General features: G+C 37.1%; 1 protein-coding gene across 2 annotated transcripts in view; it reads left to right on the top strand.

Annotated features, from left to right (window-relative positions):
* Positions 1 to 17,370, top strand: part of CHM (CHM Rab escort protein) — a 216,316-nt gene that overhangs the window by 12,574 nt on the left and 186,372 nt on the right. For both annotated transcript variants that reach the window (XM_075538794.1, XM_075538795.1), the window contains one exon: positions 566 to 632. In XM_075538794.1, the coding sequence (XP_075394909.1) occupies positions 566 to 632 (67 nt within the window). The remainder of the gene's footprint in view (positions 1 to 565; positions 633 to 17,370) is intronic.

Here is a 17,370-nt window from a genome sequence, read left to right as displayed (position 1 = left end):
TTTTATTTCTGGTATATTCATTGTTGTTTGTGTTTGGTGCCATACAGTCATTTTCAACTTCTGTTTTCAGCTATGATCCTATGTAAATGACTACATAGGGTTTTATTGGCCATAGTCTATGGAATTAGATAACTGACTCCTGTAGATCCCTGGGTTGGTTCAAACGACCAGCCTTTTGATTAGCAACGTAGTTCCCAATCATTTGGGCTACTGTACCTCCTTAAAATATGCATACTGATCCTTGTAGCTCATTGAAATTAGGAGAATCATATGAGATAGTTTGTGAACAAGGTTCCTTAATAAAGTGCAATATGAACAATGTTTTGATAGCTACTAAGTTATGGCAATCATAAATACAAAGAACTTTTAAAATATATTTACAATGAATTTTTCAGTATTGTTTCTAGATGTTTAAGAAACATCTAGTAGTATAATACTATAAATTTTATTTTTAATATAAGGATGGGCCTTTTTATTAAAATGATTGTACACAGTAATAGCATAAATTGAGCATTTTGTATAATGTATTTTTACATTCTAAATGATATAGGTATATGTTTTATAGGTTTGCCTGAATCCATCATTGCCGCTGCATGTTCAAGAAGTGGCCAGAGGGTTCTGCATGTTGATTCGTAAGTTTTTCCATGGCAGAATTAAATACTTCTTGAATATCACTGTTCAAAATTAAAATTTAAATACACATGTTTTATATATATTACATACATATAAATTTTATGTTTGACTCTTGACTAAAAATGTGTGCCAGATATAATGTACAAGTCTGTGTTTTTTAAACACAGCTTATAAAATTGGCAGTAAATGATCAATTTTGCCACTTTCACCATCTTCAGGTGTACAATTCAGTGGCAGCAATTACATTCACAGTGTTGTGTAACTACTACCATCTATTTACAGAACTTTTCCATCACCATAAACAAAGATCCTATGTATTAAGAACTACTTCCCTTCTTTCCTCTTCTCAGTCCCTGGCAAACCTTCATCTGTCTTCTGTCTCTATAAATTTGTTACTCCAGATATTTCATATAAATGGAACCGTACCATATGAATAATTTTGGTCTTATTTCACCCATCATGTTTTCAAGGTTCATCTATCTTGTAGCATGCATTAGAATTTTATAATTTTTATGACAATATTCCATTGTATGTATATACCATAAGGAGTCCTGGTTGTGTAGTGGTTATTCATTGAGCTGAGATTTGTATGTTTGACAATTCGAAACCACCAGCAGCTCCATGAGAAAGACAGCCTCAGAAACCTATAGTGGGTAGCTATGAGTCATCATTGACTTAGTGGCAGTGAGTTTGGTTTTGTTTATGTATATGCCATGTTTTGTTTTCAAAACATTTTTAATTGAATTAGGTGGGGGTTTTAAATTTCAAATAATCAATTTTGTATTTGGCAGTTTAAACTACTTATCAGCTCCTTTGACTTATCTTTTCACTATTGTGGATTACTGTCTTCCCCTTCACTAAAATTAATACATGTCAACCCACTAGTTTACTGCTAGTAAACTCCCTGCCTTTTCCCTCCCCTGCCCCTATTCCATATCTCCAGAGTCTGTTACCTCTACCCCATAATCTCCAAAGTTTGTTCCCTTTGATAGAAAAGTCTTTGTCTCATTTTTTCCCTTCCTTTATAACAGTGGTCTCATACAGTATTTGCCCTTTCATGATTGAATAGTTTCAGTATAATATTCTCCACATTGATACATGCCATGTGGCATTTCCTGGGTTTATCATGCTTTTTTAGTGTCACATAGGATTCCAATACCTATAACAGAGTTTATTTATACATTCTTCAACTGATGGACATTTAGATTTTTTCCATCTTGTTGCTGTTGTGAATAGGTATGTGACAAGCATTTGTATGCATATGTTTGTTCATGCTATGGCACTTACTTCTTTAGGGGATATACCCAGCAAAGGGTTTGCTGGACATTTTATTCCTAGTTGTTTGAGCTAGAACCATATCGCTTTTCCACAGTGGTTCTATATATATTTACAATATCAACAGGATGACGGATATGAGTGTTATAATTTCTCTGCACCTATCCAGCATTTGTGTCTCAAAGGTTTTAGCAAGCTGTGTGTCATTCACATTTGTTTCAAGGAATTAAAAAACATTCCTTATATTTTATCTAGTAGTTTTTAAGTAGTGTGTTGTTCAGTTTCCATGCATTCAGTGCTTTGCCTTGTTCTTTCTGTTGTTGATTAGTAAATTTATGGCATTGTGGAGAGAAAATGGATTGTAAAATCTAAGTATTTTAAAATTTGTTAATGTTTGCACTGTGTCCTATCATATAGTCTGTTCCAGCATATGTTCTAATTGTACTAGAAAATAATTTATATTGTGCTGTTGCTGGTGCCACATTCTTTGTATGTCTACAAAGTTAATTTGGTTAATTGTATGTATAAAGTTTCTTTCCTAATGATATATCTTTCCTTGAGAGTGGTGTATTGTCTTCTCCTATTATTGTTGTATTGCCTGTTTTTCTCTTCAGCTCAATAAGAGATTCATTAACATATTGAGTGTCTTTCATTGGGTGTACATAGTTTTATTATGGTTATGTATTCTTGTTCTATCATCTCTTTAGTTATTATGTAATGTTCTTTTTTGTCTGTCATGACACATGAAGTACAATTGCTCAGTCATATTAAGATTTGTGCAACCATCACCTTAACCAATTTCAGAACATTTTTTTTCTTGTATTGATTATTGTTAGTGTTCCATTTTCCTCCATCTTACCTTGACGTGCTCCTAGGCAATTATTGTTCCAATTACTGTTTCTATAGAGCTACTTGTCCTGGATTTCATGTGTAGAAAGTCATACAAAACACAAACAATAAACAAACAAACCCCAACAACAATGACTAGACGAAACAGAAAAACTTCAATCAAAAAGAAAGCAGAAATCATTAAAAACTGAAACAACTTTAGAATGAGTCAAAAGGGAAATCAAATGATATAGTATTATATTTTAACATAATTATATCTGCCATAATCAACTTTACAATGCTTTCTGTGTATGATGATATTCCCATCATTGTTTTGTTTTGCATTTCCCAGATGACTAGTGATTTGGAACATTCCCTCATATATTTGCTAGCTATTTGAGTGTCCTTTCTTGTTAATCCTATATATTTTAATAATAAAATATATTTTTTTCTTTTTTCATTGCTAAAGGTTTTTTTCCCATTCTGTAGCCTCTTGTTTTACACTTTTAATGTGCATAAGTGTTTACTTTTAGTAGGTCCCAGTCATCTATTTTGTCTTCCACTATGAGCTCTTCCCTTATTATATCTGGTAGTTGTGCTTGCCCTGCAGTAGGGCCCTTAAGTTTTTCCCAATTTTATCATTGATGACCTTTATAGCTCTGGAGTTTACATTTATCCGGGACTTCTTTCCTTTCCTTTTAAAGTTAGTAATTAATTTTTTTATTCTCTTAAGAATGAAGCTAGGGTTTGGATATGAATTTCTATATTGCTTTAGCTAGTATTGACATCTTCAACATTAAGTGTTCCTGTTCATGAACACAAGATATTTTTCTGGTTGTGTAGGTCTCTTGTAATAATGTTTTGTAGTTTTCTTTGTATTGGTTTATTGTTTTTTTGTTGTTGTTTAGGATTATTTGTGTGGATATTGTATATGGTATTATTTTCTTGATTCTTTTTCACAGCTGTTTACAGGTATATAGAAATATGATTGATTTCTGCGTTTTAATATTGTATCTTGCTACTTTATCAAATCCCTAAATTGTTTTCAAGTCTTTTTGTGGTGTCCTTGAGGTTCTCTCTATATAAAATCCAATCATCTGCTAATACCAAGAACTTTACTTCTTTTCATAATTGTATTATTCCCTTGTTGTCTTTTTGCTTTTTAATGGTTCTGACTAAGATTTCCAGCATGATGTTTTGAAAGAGTGGTGATGAGGGGGCACCCTTGTCTAGTTCCCGTTTTCACGGAACATGTCTTCAATATTTCCCCATTGAGTGTGATATTGACCATTAGATTTTCGTATATGGCCTTTATTATGTTGAGGAATTTGCCTTCTATTCCTATTTATTGAGTTTTTAAAAAATCAAATGAATGTTATAGATATTTGTAATGGATATTTTAAAATGTATTTTCTGTATATTGATATTGATCATGTGGTTCTTAATCATTATCTTCTTTATGTTGTAGATTATATTGATTGATTTTGAACATTGAACTATCCTTGCATCCCTGGTATTGAGTCCCTCTTGGTCACGATGAATTCTTTTTTTGAAATGTTGTAGGTGTCAGTTCTCTTTTCTCTAGCTGCCCTTAGGATTCTCTCCTTTTTTTTTTTTTTTGAAATTGGAGCATTTACCTATGTTGTGTTATAATTCTTTCTGATTTATCCTGTATGGTGTTTTGTCAGCTTCTTGAATAGTTATTTTCTCCTGTTTTGTGATATTGGTGAATTTACCCCCATTATTCGGTATATTATTTTCACTGTAGTTTTTTTTGTTTTGCTTTCTTTTGTTTATTTTTTGTTCTGTATCCCATTGAGATGTAGATTGTTTCCATCGATAGTATCCCACATCATTCAGGGCTTTCTTCAGATTGTTTCACCTAAAAAAAAAAATTCTGTCCTGTTGTCCTTTTAGCAGTCCATGGTGCTTTCAATATTCTTCTCCAGCACCACAATTCAAATGCATTGACTCTTCTTTGGTCTTCTTTATTCAAGGTGGACAGATAAAATCCAATCACAGATAACATTGTATTTTATGTTGGATTTTTCAAGGTGCTTTCTGACCATGACTGCCATATCATTTCTCTTGGTTATGTTGTTCCCCGAATGGTGAATCATACCATTTTCTGATTCAAAATAGCCAATACCAGTCCATTTCAGCTCATTAATATTTAGTATATTGATCTTCATGCATTTCATTTCATTTTTACCACTTTCAACTTTCCCAAATTCATACTAAGCACATTCCAAAGTCTAATCATTAGAAAAATTTTGCAACTTTTTCTCTTTCCCTTGAGTTGTGCCCCATCACCAGATGAAGATCCTGAAGACTCAAGTCTCACAGGCTTTACCTGAATCACATTGCCCTGGGCAACTCCCCTCTAAGAAATCTCCTCTTTAGTCACTTTTTCGAGTGCCTTTGGACTTGAGGGGCCCATCTGCCAGAAATATCTCTGACAATGTTCTGCTTCTCTTGCTTAAGCTTTCAGTATTTGAAAATGCTTCTAAGTTATGCACAAGTTTTTCAGTGCCTTCTTCCTGCGAAGTGGGAAGCCACGTCTTTTTTTTTTTTCTTTCTATTTTTAGTGGGGAAGCTCCGCTGAAACCTGTTCCCTTTGGGTGACTCTGCTGGTATTTGAAATCCCAGTTCCATAGCTTCTCTCATCGCAGCAGCACACAAGCCATCGCTGACAGACAGTGGTGGCCCTGGTATTGCTGAGGAGATATGTAATCCTGCTTTTGTGTTATTGTTGCCATTAGTGTGAAACATTTTTTTCCATCCTTTGATTCTTCATGTATGTTTGTGTTTATGTCTACATTGTTTTTCTTGTATTCAGAGTTTTGATACATCTTATTTTCTTATCCAGTCTGCTACTCAGTCTCTTCACTGGTGAGTTTGTTAATCCATATTAACATTTAGTGTTGTTATTGATAGTTGTGGGTTTGAGCTTAAATTTTTATGTTGTTTTGTTTCCTTGTTATTACAATGTTTCTGTGCTACTTTGAATATAGTTTTAACTGTGTTTATATCTATCGCACATTTTTATAAGTATACAATTTATTGAAAATCATTGGCTTAAAAATATACCATATATACTTGTGTATAAGCCGCGTTTTTTTTAGCACATTATTAATGAATCTTTTTGCACCCCCTCCACCTGTGCGCACTGCCAGGGAGGTGGGATGGTGAAGCTAGACGAGCCGCGGGGGAGCAGGCAGGGACGCAGAGGACCGCAGGGGTGAGGGGCGTGCCCGGGTGGGCCTGGGCAGGCTCGGACGGGAGTGCCCCTGGCATTTTTTTTTTAAGTTTTTGTGGTAAAATTAGGTGCTTCAGCTGACAATCGGGTCAGCTTATACTCGAGTATATGTGGTATTTATACAACTACAAGGAGTTTCAGGTAGTACAACTATTAGTCATATTTAAGCATCAACCACTAAAGCTTCTGATGAGAAATTGAAGCACTCTACCAAACTTTTCAATCTGAAATTGATAAAATGTGTAATTAAGGTGTATTGATAATTATTCATGATTGGAACGCAAAAGTTGGAAACAGGAAAGAACAATAGTTGGAATTTATGGACTTTTGATAGAAATGAAACTAGAGAGAATTTTGCAAGATGAATTACTTTTTCATTGTAAATAGATTTTTATAGCAACTTTCATGGTAACTATACATTATGGATTTGGCCAGATGGAGTAAACAGGAATCAAAGTGATTATATCAGCAGGCAGAGACAATGGAGAAGTTCAATATCATCAGCCAAAACAGAATAGGTGTTGGTTGTGGAATAGACCATCAGTTAAATTGCTTCTTTGCAAATTCAGGTTGTGGCTGAAGAAAATTCAAAAAATACATGAGAGTCAAAATATGATCTTGAATGTATCCCACCTGAATTTAAAGTTTATCTAAAAAATAGATTTGATCTGGCTAGACCAGATGATGTACATTGGCACAGATAGGAACCGGAAACACAGGGAATCCAAGGAGGACCAGTGTTGCGAGGGGCGATACTAGGAGGGTGGGAAGGAGAGTGGGTTAGAAAGGGGGAACAAATTACAAGGATCTACGTATAAACTCCTCCCTGGGGGACAGACAACAGAAAAGTGGGTGAAGGGAGACGTCAGACAGTGCAAGATATGACAGTAATAATTTATAAATTGTCAAGTGTTCATGAGGGAGGAGGTTGCGGTGAGGGAGGGGAAAAATGAGGAGCCTGATGCCAGGGGCTTAAGTGGAAAGAAAATATTTTGAGAATGATGAGGGAAATGAATGTACAGGTGTGCTTTACATAATTGATGTATGTATGTGTATGGATTGTGATGAGTTGTATGAGCCCCTAATAAAATGATTAAAAAATAGAGTTGATTCATTCAACAAGAAGGACAGAAGACCTAATTCAGTGTGGAATGATGTCAAGAACATCATTCATGAAGACAGCAAAAGGCCATTAAAAAAACAGGAAGAAAAAAAGACCAAAGTGGTGGATGTCAGAAGAGAGCCTGAAACTTGCTCCTGAATGTAACATATATAAAGTACATGGAATAAATGATCAAGTAAAATAACTGAACAAAAAATATCCAAGAGAAGCTCAAGAAGACTAAGAAAGATATTATAATGCAATTTGCAAAGCGATGGAGTCAGAAAACTTCAAAGGAAGAACATGGTCAGCATATCCTAAGCTATATTAATTGAAAAAAATGTTCAACCCTTGAGTGAAATATTGATATATTCCTTGGACAAAATAGTTAACAACACACAAGGATCCAAAAAAGATTGAATAATGCAGTTACTGTACAAAAAAAGCTGGTCAGCACTGAAATTTCAGGAGGTATATGATGAAGTATCGATGGTATCGAAGCAAGAAGTCTAAAGTACCCTGAACGCTTTGACCACAAACACGTCTTCAGGAAATGACAGTATACCAGTTGTTATGAAATACTTATTTCCTTTCAGTATTTTGTCATGATCCATACGTTTGAAAGCTTTTGTCCAGTTGATGAAACACTGGTAAACACCTCTCTGGTATCCTTTGCTTTTAGCCATGAGACATCTGATATCAGCAATTATCCCTCATTCTGAAACTTGCCGTTTTCTGACAGTTCTTTGACGTTATACTGCTGCAATGTTTTTTTGTTATTTTCAGCAATATTTTACTTGCATGTAATATTAATTATATTATTCAATAATTAAAACTTATTGTGAGTTAGGGAAGGGTTTACAAATTAGATCATATTATTTTTAACTACTTATTAAATCTCAAAATGGCTTAATCTGTTTCTCTCATTTTTCTCCCACTTCCCTCTTGTAGATTACCTTCCCTTTCACCCAAGTTAAAACCTGTCATTAATTTAGCTGATGGCATAGAATTTAAAACACAGTTGAGAAAATGAGATTATACAAGGAAAGGCTGGCAACATATTTATATCTTCTTGATATTCTAAATAGTGCTGCTGTGAACATGGGTTCTAATACACAGTAGAGGGATTCTAGGTCATATTCATTTCAATTGCCATATAGTATTTCTTTTACCATATCATTTTCCACACTGGTTGAACTGTTTTATAGTACCACTAACAATGTACGAGGGTTCCAATCTCACTGCACCTTCTCCAGCATATTTTAAATGTTCTTTTAAATTTTGATATTAGTGCTGGTGCTCTAGGGGGTTACCCATTGGGCTATTAACCACCGGGTCTGCAGTTTAAACCCATCGGCTGCTCCACAGGAGAAAGATGAAACTTTCTGTTCTGATAAACTAGTGGTTCTCAACCTTCCTAATGCCATGGCCCTTTAATACAGTTCCTCATGTGGTGGTGACCCTCCCAACCATACAATTATTTTCGTTGCTACTTCATCACTGTAATTTGCTACTGTTAGGAATTGGGTGACCCCTGTGGCCCCAAAGGGGCCGCAACCCACAAGTTGAGAACCGCTGCGATAAACCCACAGGAACAAATCTACTCTGCCCTGTAGAGTTGCTCTGAGTTGGAATTGGCTTGATGCCAATGAGTTTGGTTTGGTTTTATTCTTGTATAACCCCCATACCTTAATAAAATTTAATATGGCGGGGACGTAGGTAAAATGCGTCCTACTCCTCCATCAAGTAGTAGTATTTGGGTAGCCAGTAGAAAGTTAACTGGAGATTTTTTTAATTATAGAATAAATAATGCTATTTTTCTTATACTGCTTAAAATCTTTCATTAAAACAGTGTCGATTAAATGAGCTTCAATCTAAGTATAACAGCAGGCAAACATGCGCATCGAGCACCTTTCATTTGCATGTACCTATTGTTTCTTTATGGAGCTATCTTTATTTCTTTTAGCCATTTGCCATTGTTTACATTTGCATGCTATTTAACTGGTAATGATTGATGGTAGTAAAGCTGTCCAGTGTAGGATACTAAGTATAACTTTTGTTGACTCATAAACAATGACCTACCCATTCATATAAGAGTAGCTAATCTTATCCAAAATTATAATTTCTTACAATTTTCTAGCAAGATTTAAATGAAATTCTGCCAAATTGTAAATGAACGGGCTATGTTTTAGTAAATGTAAACTCTGTTGTTCTTTTTTAGAGTGCATTTGCTGTAGATAATTCAGCACCAGTTGTAGCAGTACACTGACAGAGAGCTGTCAGTGGTTCAGGCTGGATTCAGGAGAGGTCGTGGCGCAAGGGGCATCATTTGCTAACGTCAACTGGACCTTGGCTGAAACACAGAGTACCAGAAAGGCATTTACTTTTGCTTTATTGACTCTATAGAGGCATGCTGTTATGTGCATAATAATATTCTATGGATAACATTGAGCAGAATGCGCATTCTAGAACACTTCATTGTGCTCATGCAAAACCTGTACGTGGATTAAGAAGCAATTCTATAAAAAAAGAACAAGGAAATACTGCTTGGTTTCCTCACAAGAAAGGTATATATATATCAGGGTTGTATCTTTTCACCATACTCAATTCAATCTGTATGCCCAGCAAATAATCCTATGATATCAAGAAGAATGCTTTCATCAGGATTGGAGGAAGACTTTTTTTTAACAAACTGAGATATGCAGATGACTTTTAAGCACTTGTATATAAAAGTCAGGAGAGTAGAAAGCCAAGTCTTTCACCCCAACAGAGTCCCAGAAACTCACAGTGGCAGTTCCATCTTGTCTTATAGCGTTACTATGATTTGGCATCAACTCACTGTCAATGACTGAGTTAAAAATTTTTTTAATTAAAGTTGAGGACTATAGCCTTCAGTAAGGATTACATCTCAATATAAAGAAAACAAAAATCTTCACAAATGGACCAATGGACATCATAATAGATAGAAAAGAGATTGGAGTTGTCAAGGATTTCATTTTGCTTGGACCCACAATCATCCCCCATCGAAGCAGTCATCAAGAAATCAAATAAATTATATCAGACAAATCTGCATAAGATCCCTTGAATGTTTTGAAAAGCATAGATATCACTTTGAAGACTATGGTGCTCAGGCCCAAGGCATGATACTTTCTGTCACCTCATACGCATGCCAAAGTTGGACACTGAATAAGGAAGACCAAAGAAGAATTGGTGCATTTGCCTTACAGTGTTGGTGATCTGTTGTGCTTGATCTGATTTTTAATATTTTCTGTTGGGGATTACCTCCGTTGTATTTTGTCATTGTTGGTAGCCTTCTTGACTCTCTGTTATGTGTTTTTCTGTTTATGAAACCCGGGATGGTTGAATCTGTTGAGACAATAACTAGAATAAAGTTTCCTGCTGGATATGGCGGGGGAGGTAGAGAGCGAGGTAATGGGGGCTGATATCAAGGAGTACAAGGAGCAAGAAAATATTTTGAAACTGATTGTACAATACTGCTTGATATGATTCAACTGTGGAATGGTATGATGTTTGGATTAGGTCCTAATAAAATTATTTGAAAAAAAAAAAGAACGAAGGAAATGTTCTAAAATTGATTATGATGATAATTATAAAACTCTTCTTAACTTGATTGAATAATTGAATTTTGTGATATGTGAAAAACATGCCAATAAAACTGTTGGAAAAAAAAGTTACAGTCTCAGAAACCCACAGGGCAGTCCTACCCTGTCTTACAGGATTTCTTTGAGTTGGCGTGGAGTCGATGGCAGTGAATTTGGAGTCCTTATGTGGCAGAAATAGTTAAGCATTTGATTTAAACTGATCTTTAGGTGCCTTGGTGGTGCTGTCAGGTATTGAGGTATTCATTAGAATGTTAACCAACCCGCTCTTCCATGGAAGAAAGTTGGGTCTATTTCCTCTTGTAAAGACTTACAGTCTTGGAGACCCCACATCAGTTGGGTTTGACTCACTGGCCGTGGGTTTTTGATCATAGGCTCCGTAGATGATAGGTCTAGTCTGAAAGGTCATGAAGATCCCATGCTGTATTTCTCTTCTGCACACATGGGCTTTCTATGAATTGGAATGAACTTGAAGGCAATTAATAACATGAGAGTATGGCTGTTTGAATTCTTTTACTATGACCAGAGGGCTGTAGCAGAGGCTCGATGCAACTTCCTACTATTCTGCTGGTAGTTTTGGGCTCACATTGCCCTCCAATGCCTTCGACAAATTGCATGTTCACAATTTTAAAGCCTGTCATTTTCTATCTGAGTGAATTGAACAAGAAACTGAACCTGGCAGGGTTTTTGTTTGTTTGTTTGGATAGTAAAATGATTCTAATAATAGCACCAATCTTTTAGGATTCTTTTTTTTTTAATTAGGGGCTCATACAACTCTTACCACAATCCATACACATACATACATCAATTGTATAAAGCACATCTGTGGGGATTATGTAAGTTAATTAATGCAGAATGCCAAACTCAAAATATATAGTATCAATACATATTCTTCCTGTACCCTAATGTTAATTAAGCCAGTGTTAAAAATATATATATGTTTGTTTTCACTCCAGTCCCTCAAGATGGTTGTTTTCCCCCTTAAGTGTTCAATGTTCAATTGATTTGTGAAGTGCATACTACAGTATTTACATTTTGGGTGAGTTAATATGGACATATTTGATGGTACTGAGAAGCCCTAGCTTAAACAAACCAATTTGAAAGAGGTGAATTTAGTAATAGGGGACAGCAAAAACGATTGAACTTGTCAAAGCTTTCATTTTACTGGGATCCACAATTAATACTCTAAAGCAGTCAAGAAATCAAAGGATATCTTGTATGGGCGAATCTTTTGCACAAGACCTCTTTCAAGAGTTAAAGAGCAAAGATGCCACCTTGAGAACATCTTTGAGTACAACTGATCAAAGCCATGGTATTTCCAATTGCCTCATATGCATGTGAAAGTGAATAAGGAAGACTTGAAAAGAATGGAAGCATTTGAATTATGGTATTGGTGAAGAACATTGAAAGTATCATCAGCTGCCTGAAGAACAAAACAATCTGTTTTGGAAGAAGTACAGGCAGAGTACTCCTTAGAAGTGAGGATGGTGAGATGTTGTCTCACATAGGAACATGCTATCAGGAGAGACAGTGCTTGAAGGACATCGTTCTTGGTAGAATAGTGGATCATTGAAGAATGGGAACATATTCAACAAGAGGAAGATATTCAACAAGAAAATATTCCACAATAGGAAGATATTCAATAACGTAGCAGCAGTGAAAAGCCCAACCATACCAATTGTGAGGATGGTACACCAGCCTATGTTTTATTCTGTTGTATGTTGCATTACTGTGAGTTAGAGCTGACTCAATGGCACCTGACAACAGTGACATTAATTATGAAACATGGATTTGAAATGATGCTAGCCAGCTTAAAATTTTGGGAATTTGTATAACATAGTGGATAGGATTGAAGTTCAGGAGAACCGAATTTCAATGGCATTTTTGCTATTTTTAGCTGTTGTATCTTCAAACTAAAGACTTTGTCTCTATAGGGATGTGTCCTCATCAAAAAATAATATCCTTAAAAAATTGCCTCAGGTTTAGTATTCAGGCAGCAGATGGACATTGACCTCTACTCACATACTTATTCAAAGTAAGAACACTTTGTTCTATTAAATTGGCATTCCATGATGCACACCTTCTCGACACGATCGCTGAAGACAAATATGTGATTAAGCAAATGTGGTGAAGAAAGTGATGGTGCCTGGCTATCAAAAGATATAGCGTCTGGGGTCTTAAATGCTTGCAGGTAAACAAGCAGCCATCTAGCTTAGAAGCATCAAAGCCCACATGGAAGAAGTACACCAGCCTGTGTGACCACGAAGTGAAGAAGGGACCAGGTATCAGACATCAAAGAACAAAACATCATGTCAGTGGTTGCCCACTTTCCCGATAGGATCACTGAAGACAAATGTGTGCATAAGCAAATGTGTCCATAAGTCCCTCCCCAGACACAGCCACATGCAATGATGCAAAATGCAAGATCACAAGCCAGTGGGTGTACAGTTGGGTGGATCAGTTTGTGGAAACTTGGCAGGGCACTGGTAGCTCTCAGGGTCAGTGTCAGAGTCCTAGCAAGCAGGAAGTCAAAGTGGTAAAATGAGAGGGATGTTCCCAGTTTCCCCTGGTTTGACTTCAGCTCTAGCCAGGAGTGTATTTGACACAAAGTCATTCAGCTACCACACTCCTCAATAAACTATCAATGCAGTCTCTGCCTCCATAGGTCTACGCCTTCTGGATTCTATATATAGAAAAACATTGAAAACAAAATACAGAAAAGTAACAAACAAAAAGCACCGACACGATAGTAAAGCTATTCACATCTGTGGTCTGTGGACTGGTGGCTTAATCCAGCAAATGGACTTTGAGTCTTCACCACAGTTTAAGCTCTGATGCTATTCCATCCATCAGGTTCGGATTTTATCATTCACAAATATTTGAACACACGCTTGGTGCTTCTTCCGTGTGGGCCCAGTTGAAGCCTCACTCAGACGGCTGCTTGCTCGAAGCAAAGCTTTTAAGATCCCAACCCTCTTCTTTCTAATAGCTAGGCACCAGCTGGTTTCTTTGCCATATTTTGCTATTGCTCTCATATCTGCAATGATCTCTTCATGAAGGTAAGCATCGTGCCGGGCCATGTCATAAAAACTAATTCTTGTCAGATTGGGGCTAGAATTAAGTGTGAACCTCAAACCAATTCATGTATCTATGCTTGGTAGAGTTCCCTTGTGAAGATCCTGGACTTTTGTTGGTTGGGAGTTTCTGTTATTTATTGTTTAGCTTCTGGGTTTCAGGTTTTTAGCATCATGATTTCTTCCTTTTTTTTTCAGGATTGGTCCCTAGGTCTCTTATTAGGGTCCTAAATAGCATTCTTTTATGTTTTACTTCTGGTAATTTCAGGGCCTATTTTTCCATATATTCCATTGAGTTTGGGTAATTTTCTGTTGCTATACATATCTTTGTGGGTACTGCTATTGACTGTTGTTTCTGCAGCGTGGTGGTACAACTAACTGTAAGTGGTATGAGGGCTGGCTTGTGGAGTGGAACTTGGCAGTGGAGCTAGTAGGAACTGAAAATCATATTGTATGGAGATGAGGAAGAAGTAATGGAAGAAGTAATAGAATTGGGTAGTTCTGACAAGTGGGGGGTTGGAGCATGAGTGGGGTATAAGTGATAGTAGTAATAATAGATGGTTTTCGGGGTAAGTCTAATAATTTTTTTTAATTTATTTTTTTTAGTCTAATAATTTTTTAATGTATTGTAGAAAGGGCTTTTTTTTTAAATTTTAACAATTTATTGGGGCTCATACAATTCTTTTCACAGTTCATACATATACATGCATCAATTGTATAAAGCACATCTGTACAGTCTTTGCCCTAATCATTTTTTTCTCTTTTCTTCTTTTACATTTTATTAGGGACTCATACAACTCTTACCACAATCCATACATATACATACATCAATTGTATAAAGCACATCCATACATTCCCTGCCCCAATCATTCTCAAGGCATTTGCTCTCCACTTAAGCCCCTTGCATCAGGTCCTCTTTTTTTTCCCCTCCTCCCTCCCCCTTCCCCCCTCCCTCATATGCCCTTGGTCATTTATACATCGTTGTTTTGTCATATCTTGCCCTATCCGGAGTCTCCCTTCCCCCCTTCTCTGCTGTCCCTCTCCCAGGGAAGAGGTCACATGTGGATCCTTGTAATCAGTTCCCCCTTTCCAACCCACTCACCCTCCACTCTCCCAGCATCGTCCCTCACACCCTTGGTCCTGAAGGTATCATCCACCCTGGATTCCCTGTACCTCCAACCCTCATATGCACCAGTGTACAGCCTCTGTCCTATCCAGCCCTGCAAGGTAGAATTCGGATCATGGTAGTTGGGGGGAGGAAGCATCCAGGATCCGGGGGAAAGCTGTGTTCTTCATCGATACTACCTCACACCCTAATTAACCCATCTCCGTAGAAAGGGCTTTTAAGAGGTGTAATAGTACATATTAGTAAATGTGGAAGTGTGTTTCCTTAGGAAAGGGAGAGGGGTCCTGGGGAGTGGTGAGTGTGGTATGCCTCTGGTAGAGTGAAAGAAGCTGGGGAGGATGGGGGAGGATAGACATGCATGTCTTGGCTCTGTTGTTCTGAGTTGTAAAAATCCATTGATCCTTGACCTATGACTACACTCTTTAAGTTTCCACTCTGGGTTTGTTCCCTCAGGAGGAGGGACTGGTGCTCTATTGTGCTCCTGAAGGAAGGAATGTGCCTGGGGGAGGGGGGGTCCATCCTATCTGGTCTGTCCTGCTTGGGAGTTGAGTGCAGCCTTGTGTTTGTGGTGAGGTTTCAAAGTGTAAACTATTCAGCCTATGGTAGAATGAAAGAAGTGTGCACCTACTGAGGGGCAGAAGAGACAAAGATATGTGTCAGTTTGGGGTTGGGATTTCTGAGAGCTAAAAATCCTTACCTACGGGCCACTCTTTTTCCTTTTGGTTTCTTCTCCCAGGAGCTGGCCTTGGTGACCTATTTTGCTCTAGTAGAAAGGAGTGTGGTGGGAGTGTCGGACCCTCCTGCTCCTTTCCTGGAGAGGGCCACCTAGTGGGGGGGCACAGGTCAACTTCTAAAGTAAGGGGGTGTAGGGGCTAGGAACCAAGCCCCTACATTTGGGAGCAGCCTGGTTCCTTCAGTGTAGGTGTGTGATATTCTGGTAGGTTCCGATGCAAAGAAAGGAATCTTTCTGGGGTGGGCATGGTCAGCCTGAGACAGCAAGTAGCTGCCAGGGTTGCTAGCTCAAAGTGAGAACCCTTATGAGTCGAAAAGGGGCATTAATCAACCTACTATGTAATAGAGGGAGGATACAAGCCCAGGAGCAAAAAGAAAAAGAAAAAAAGAAATTGTCCTTGGTTTGGGTGGTGGCTGTCACATCTTCCTTAGTTCTCAGCGAACAGTGAGTGATCATCTGTTCAGTGTGGCCCCTAGACACCCAAAGGGTCTCAGAGGAAAAAGGGTTGAAGTGGTGTGAGGGAATCTAAAAAAGTGGGAAATTACACTGCTTGTACTGTGAGGGATTCTACTCCAGCTTGGCCATGCATTTCATCATCCACACAGGAGTCCTGGGGGTCAGCAGGATATTGGGGTTGGGTGGGTGAGCTTGGAAGGGGCTTATGGTCAGAAGGAAGGGAGATAGGCACTCCCAGTACACCAGTGTGGGGAAGGAGGTGGAGCTAGAGAGGTTTTGTCTGTTTGCTGAGTTCTGGGATTTCCAGGATGAAAAGCAATAAAAAATTTAAAAAAAATTAAAAGAGCCAGCAAATAAATAAAAAAGAGAAAAAACATCTTGCAGTATACAGTTTCCAGGTCAAGTTTCTGGATTTTCAAAGCAAGAGCCCTACCTGTTCTCCTCTCTCTGCAACTTGCAGGTGCTCTTCTTTCGTTTGCTATCTTCCAAAACAGGTCTGAAAACTTTAGGTCAGTTTTCCATTATGGAAATTTAGATCACCTTAAACAGACATCGCTTTTATGTATGCTTATTAGATCATGTGAATACCCGTTTTCTAGTTCTACAGAGACTGGTTTTAAGAAATTTTTTTCAGTGTATAATATAATGTTCCTGGAAATAGAGATAATCTTCATCTTGCATCATAAGTTGAATTTTTAATGTAAGTGTTCTGTTCTTTAAAATAAATTTTGAGAAAATATTTGATGGACTCTAATGTTCTAGAGAGCATATCAGAATATCATATTGATTTTCTTCTTATTTGATATTAATTTTGATATCTAAACAGTGACTTCTTCTTTAAGGGATATTGTAGGTAATATTTAGAACCCTACAAACACCAAAATGAAGTTAGTCAAAATCTACATAAGTGTTATAGTGGCTTACTGATAGTGTGTTATTTTCTTTTGTCAGAAAGATCACAATAATTAAAATGATGTTTCAACTTGTAAATACATAATTGGGTGAGATGACCAAATACTAATGTTAGAAAACATCAACAGGAAAGGTTAATAAATGGGATCTAGTTGGCACTGTCAAAGACCATATGATGAGGAAACTGACACATCATGGCTAGTGTGTGGCAACTCAGACAACTTTTGTTTTTCTAAAATTTTATTTTTATTTTCAAACAGAAAAGTTGAAAAAAAACATATCATGAGCACTTAAGTATCCAGTACTTTAATTTTAGGTTTAAAAGTTTGTTACAGTTACTTTATCACTTAAT

The sequence above is a fragment of the Tenrec ecaudatus genome, chromosome X, assembly GCF_050624435.1.
Source record: "Tenrec ecaudatus isolate mTenEca1 chromosome X, mTenEca1.hap1, whole genome shotgun sequence".
In the NCBI taxonomy this organism is placed as follows: domain Eukaryota; kingdom Metazoa; phylum Chordata; class Mammalia; order Afrosoricida; family Tenrecidae; genus Tenrec; species Tenrec ecaudatus.
This window is presented reverse-complemented; position numbering and strand designations above follow the sequence as displayed.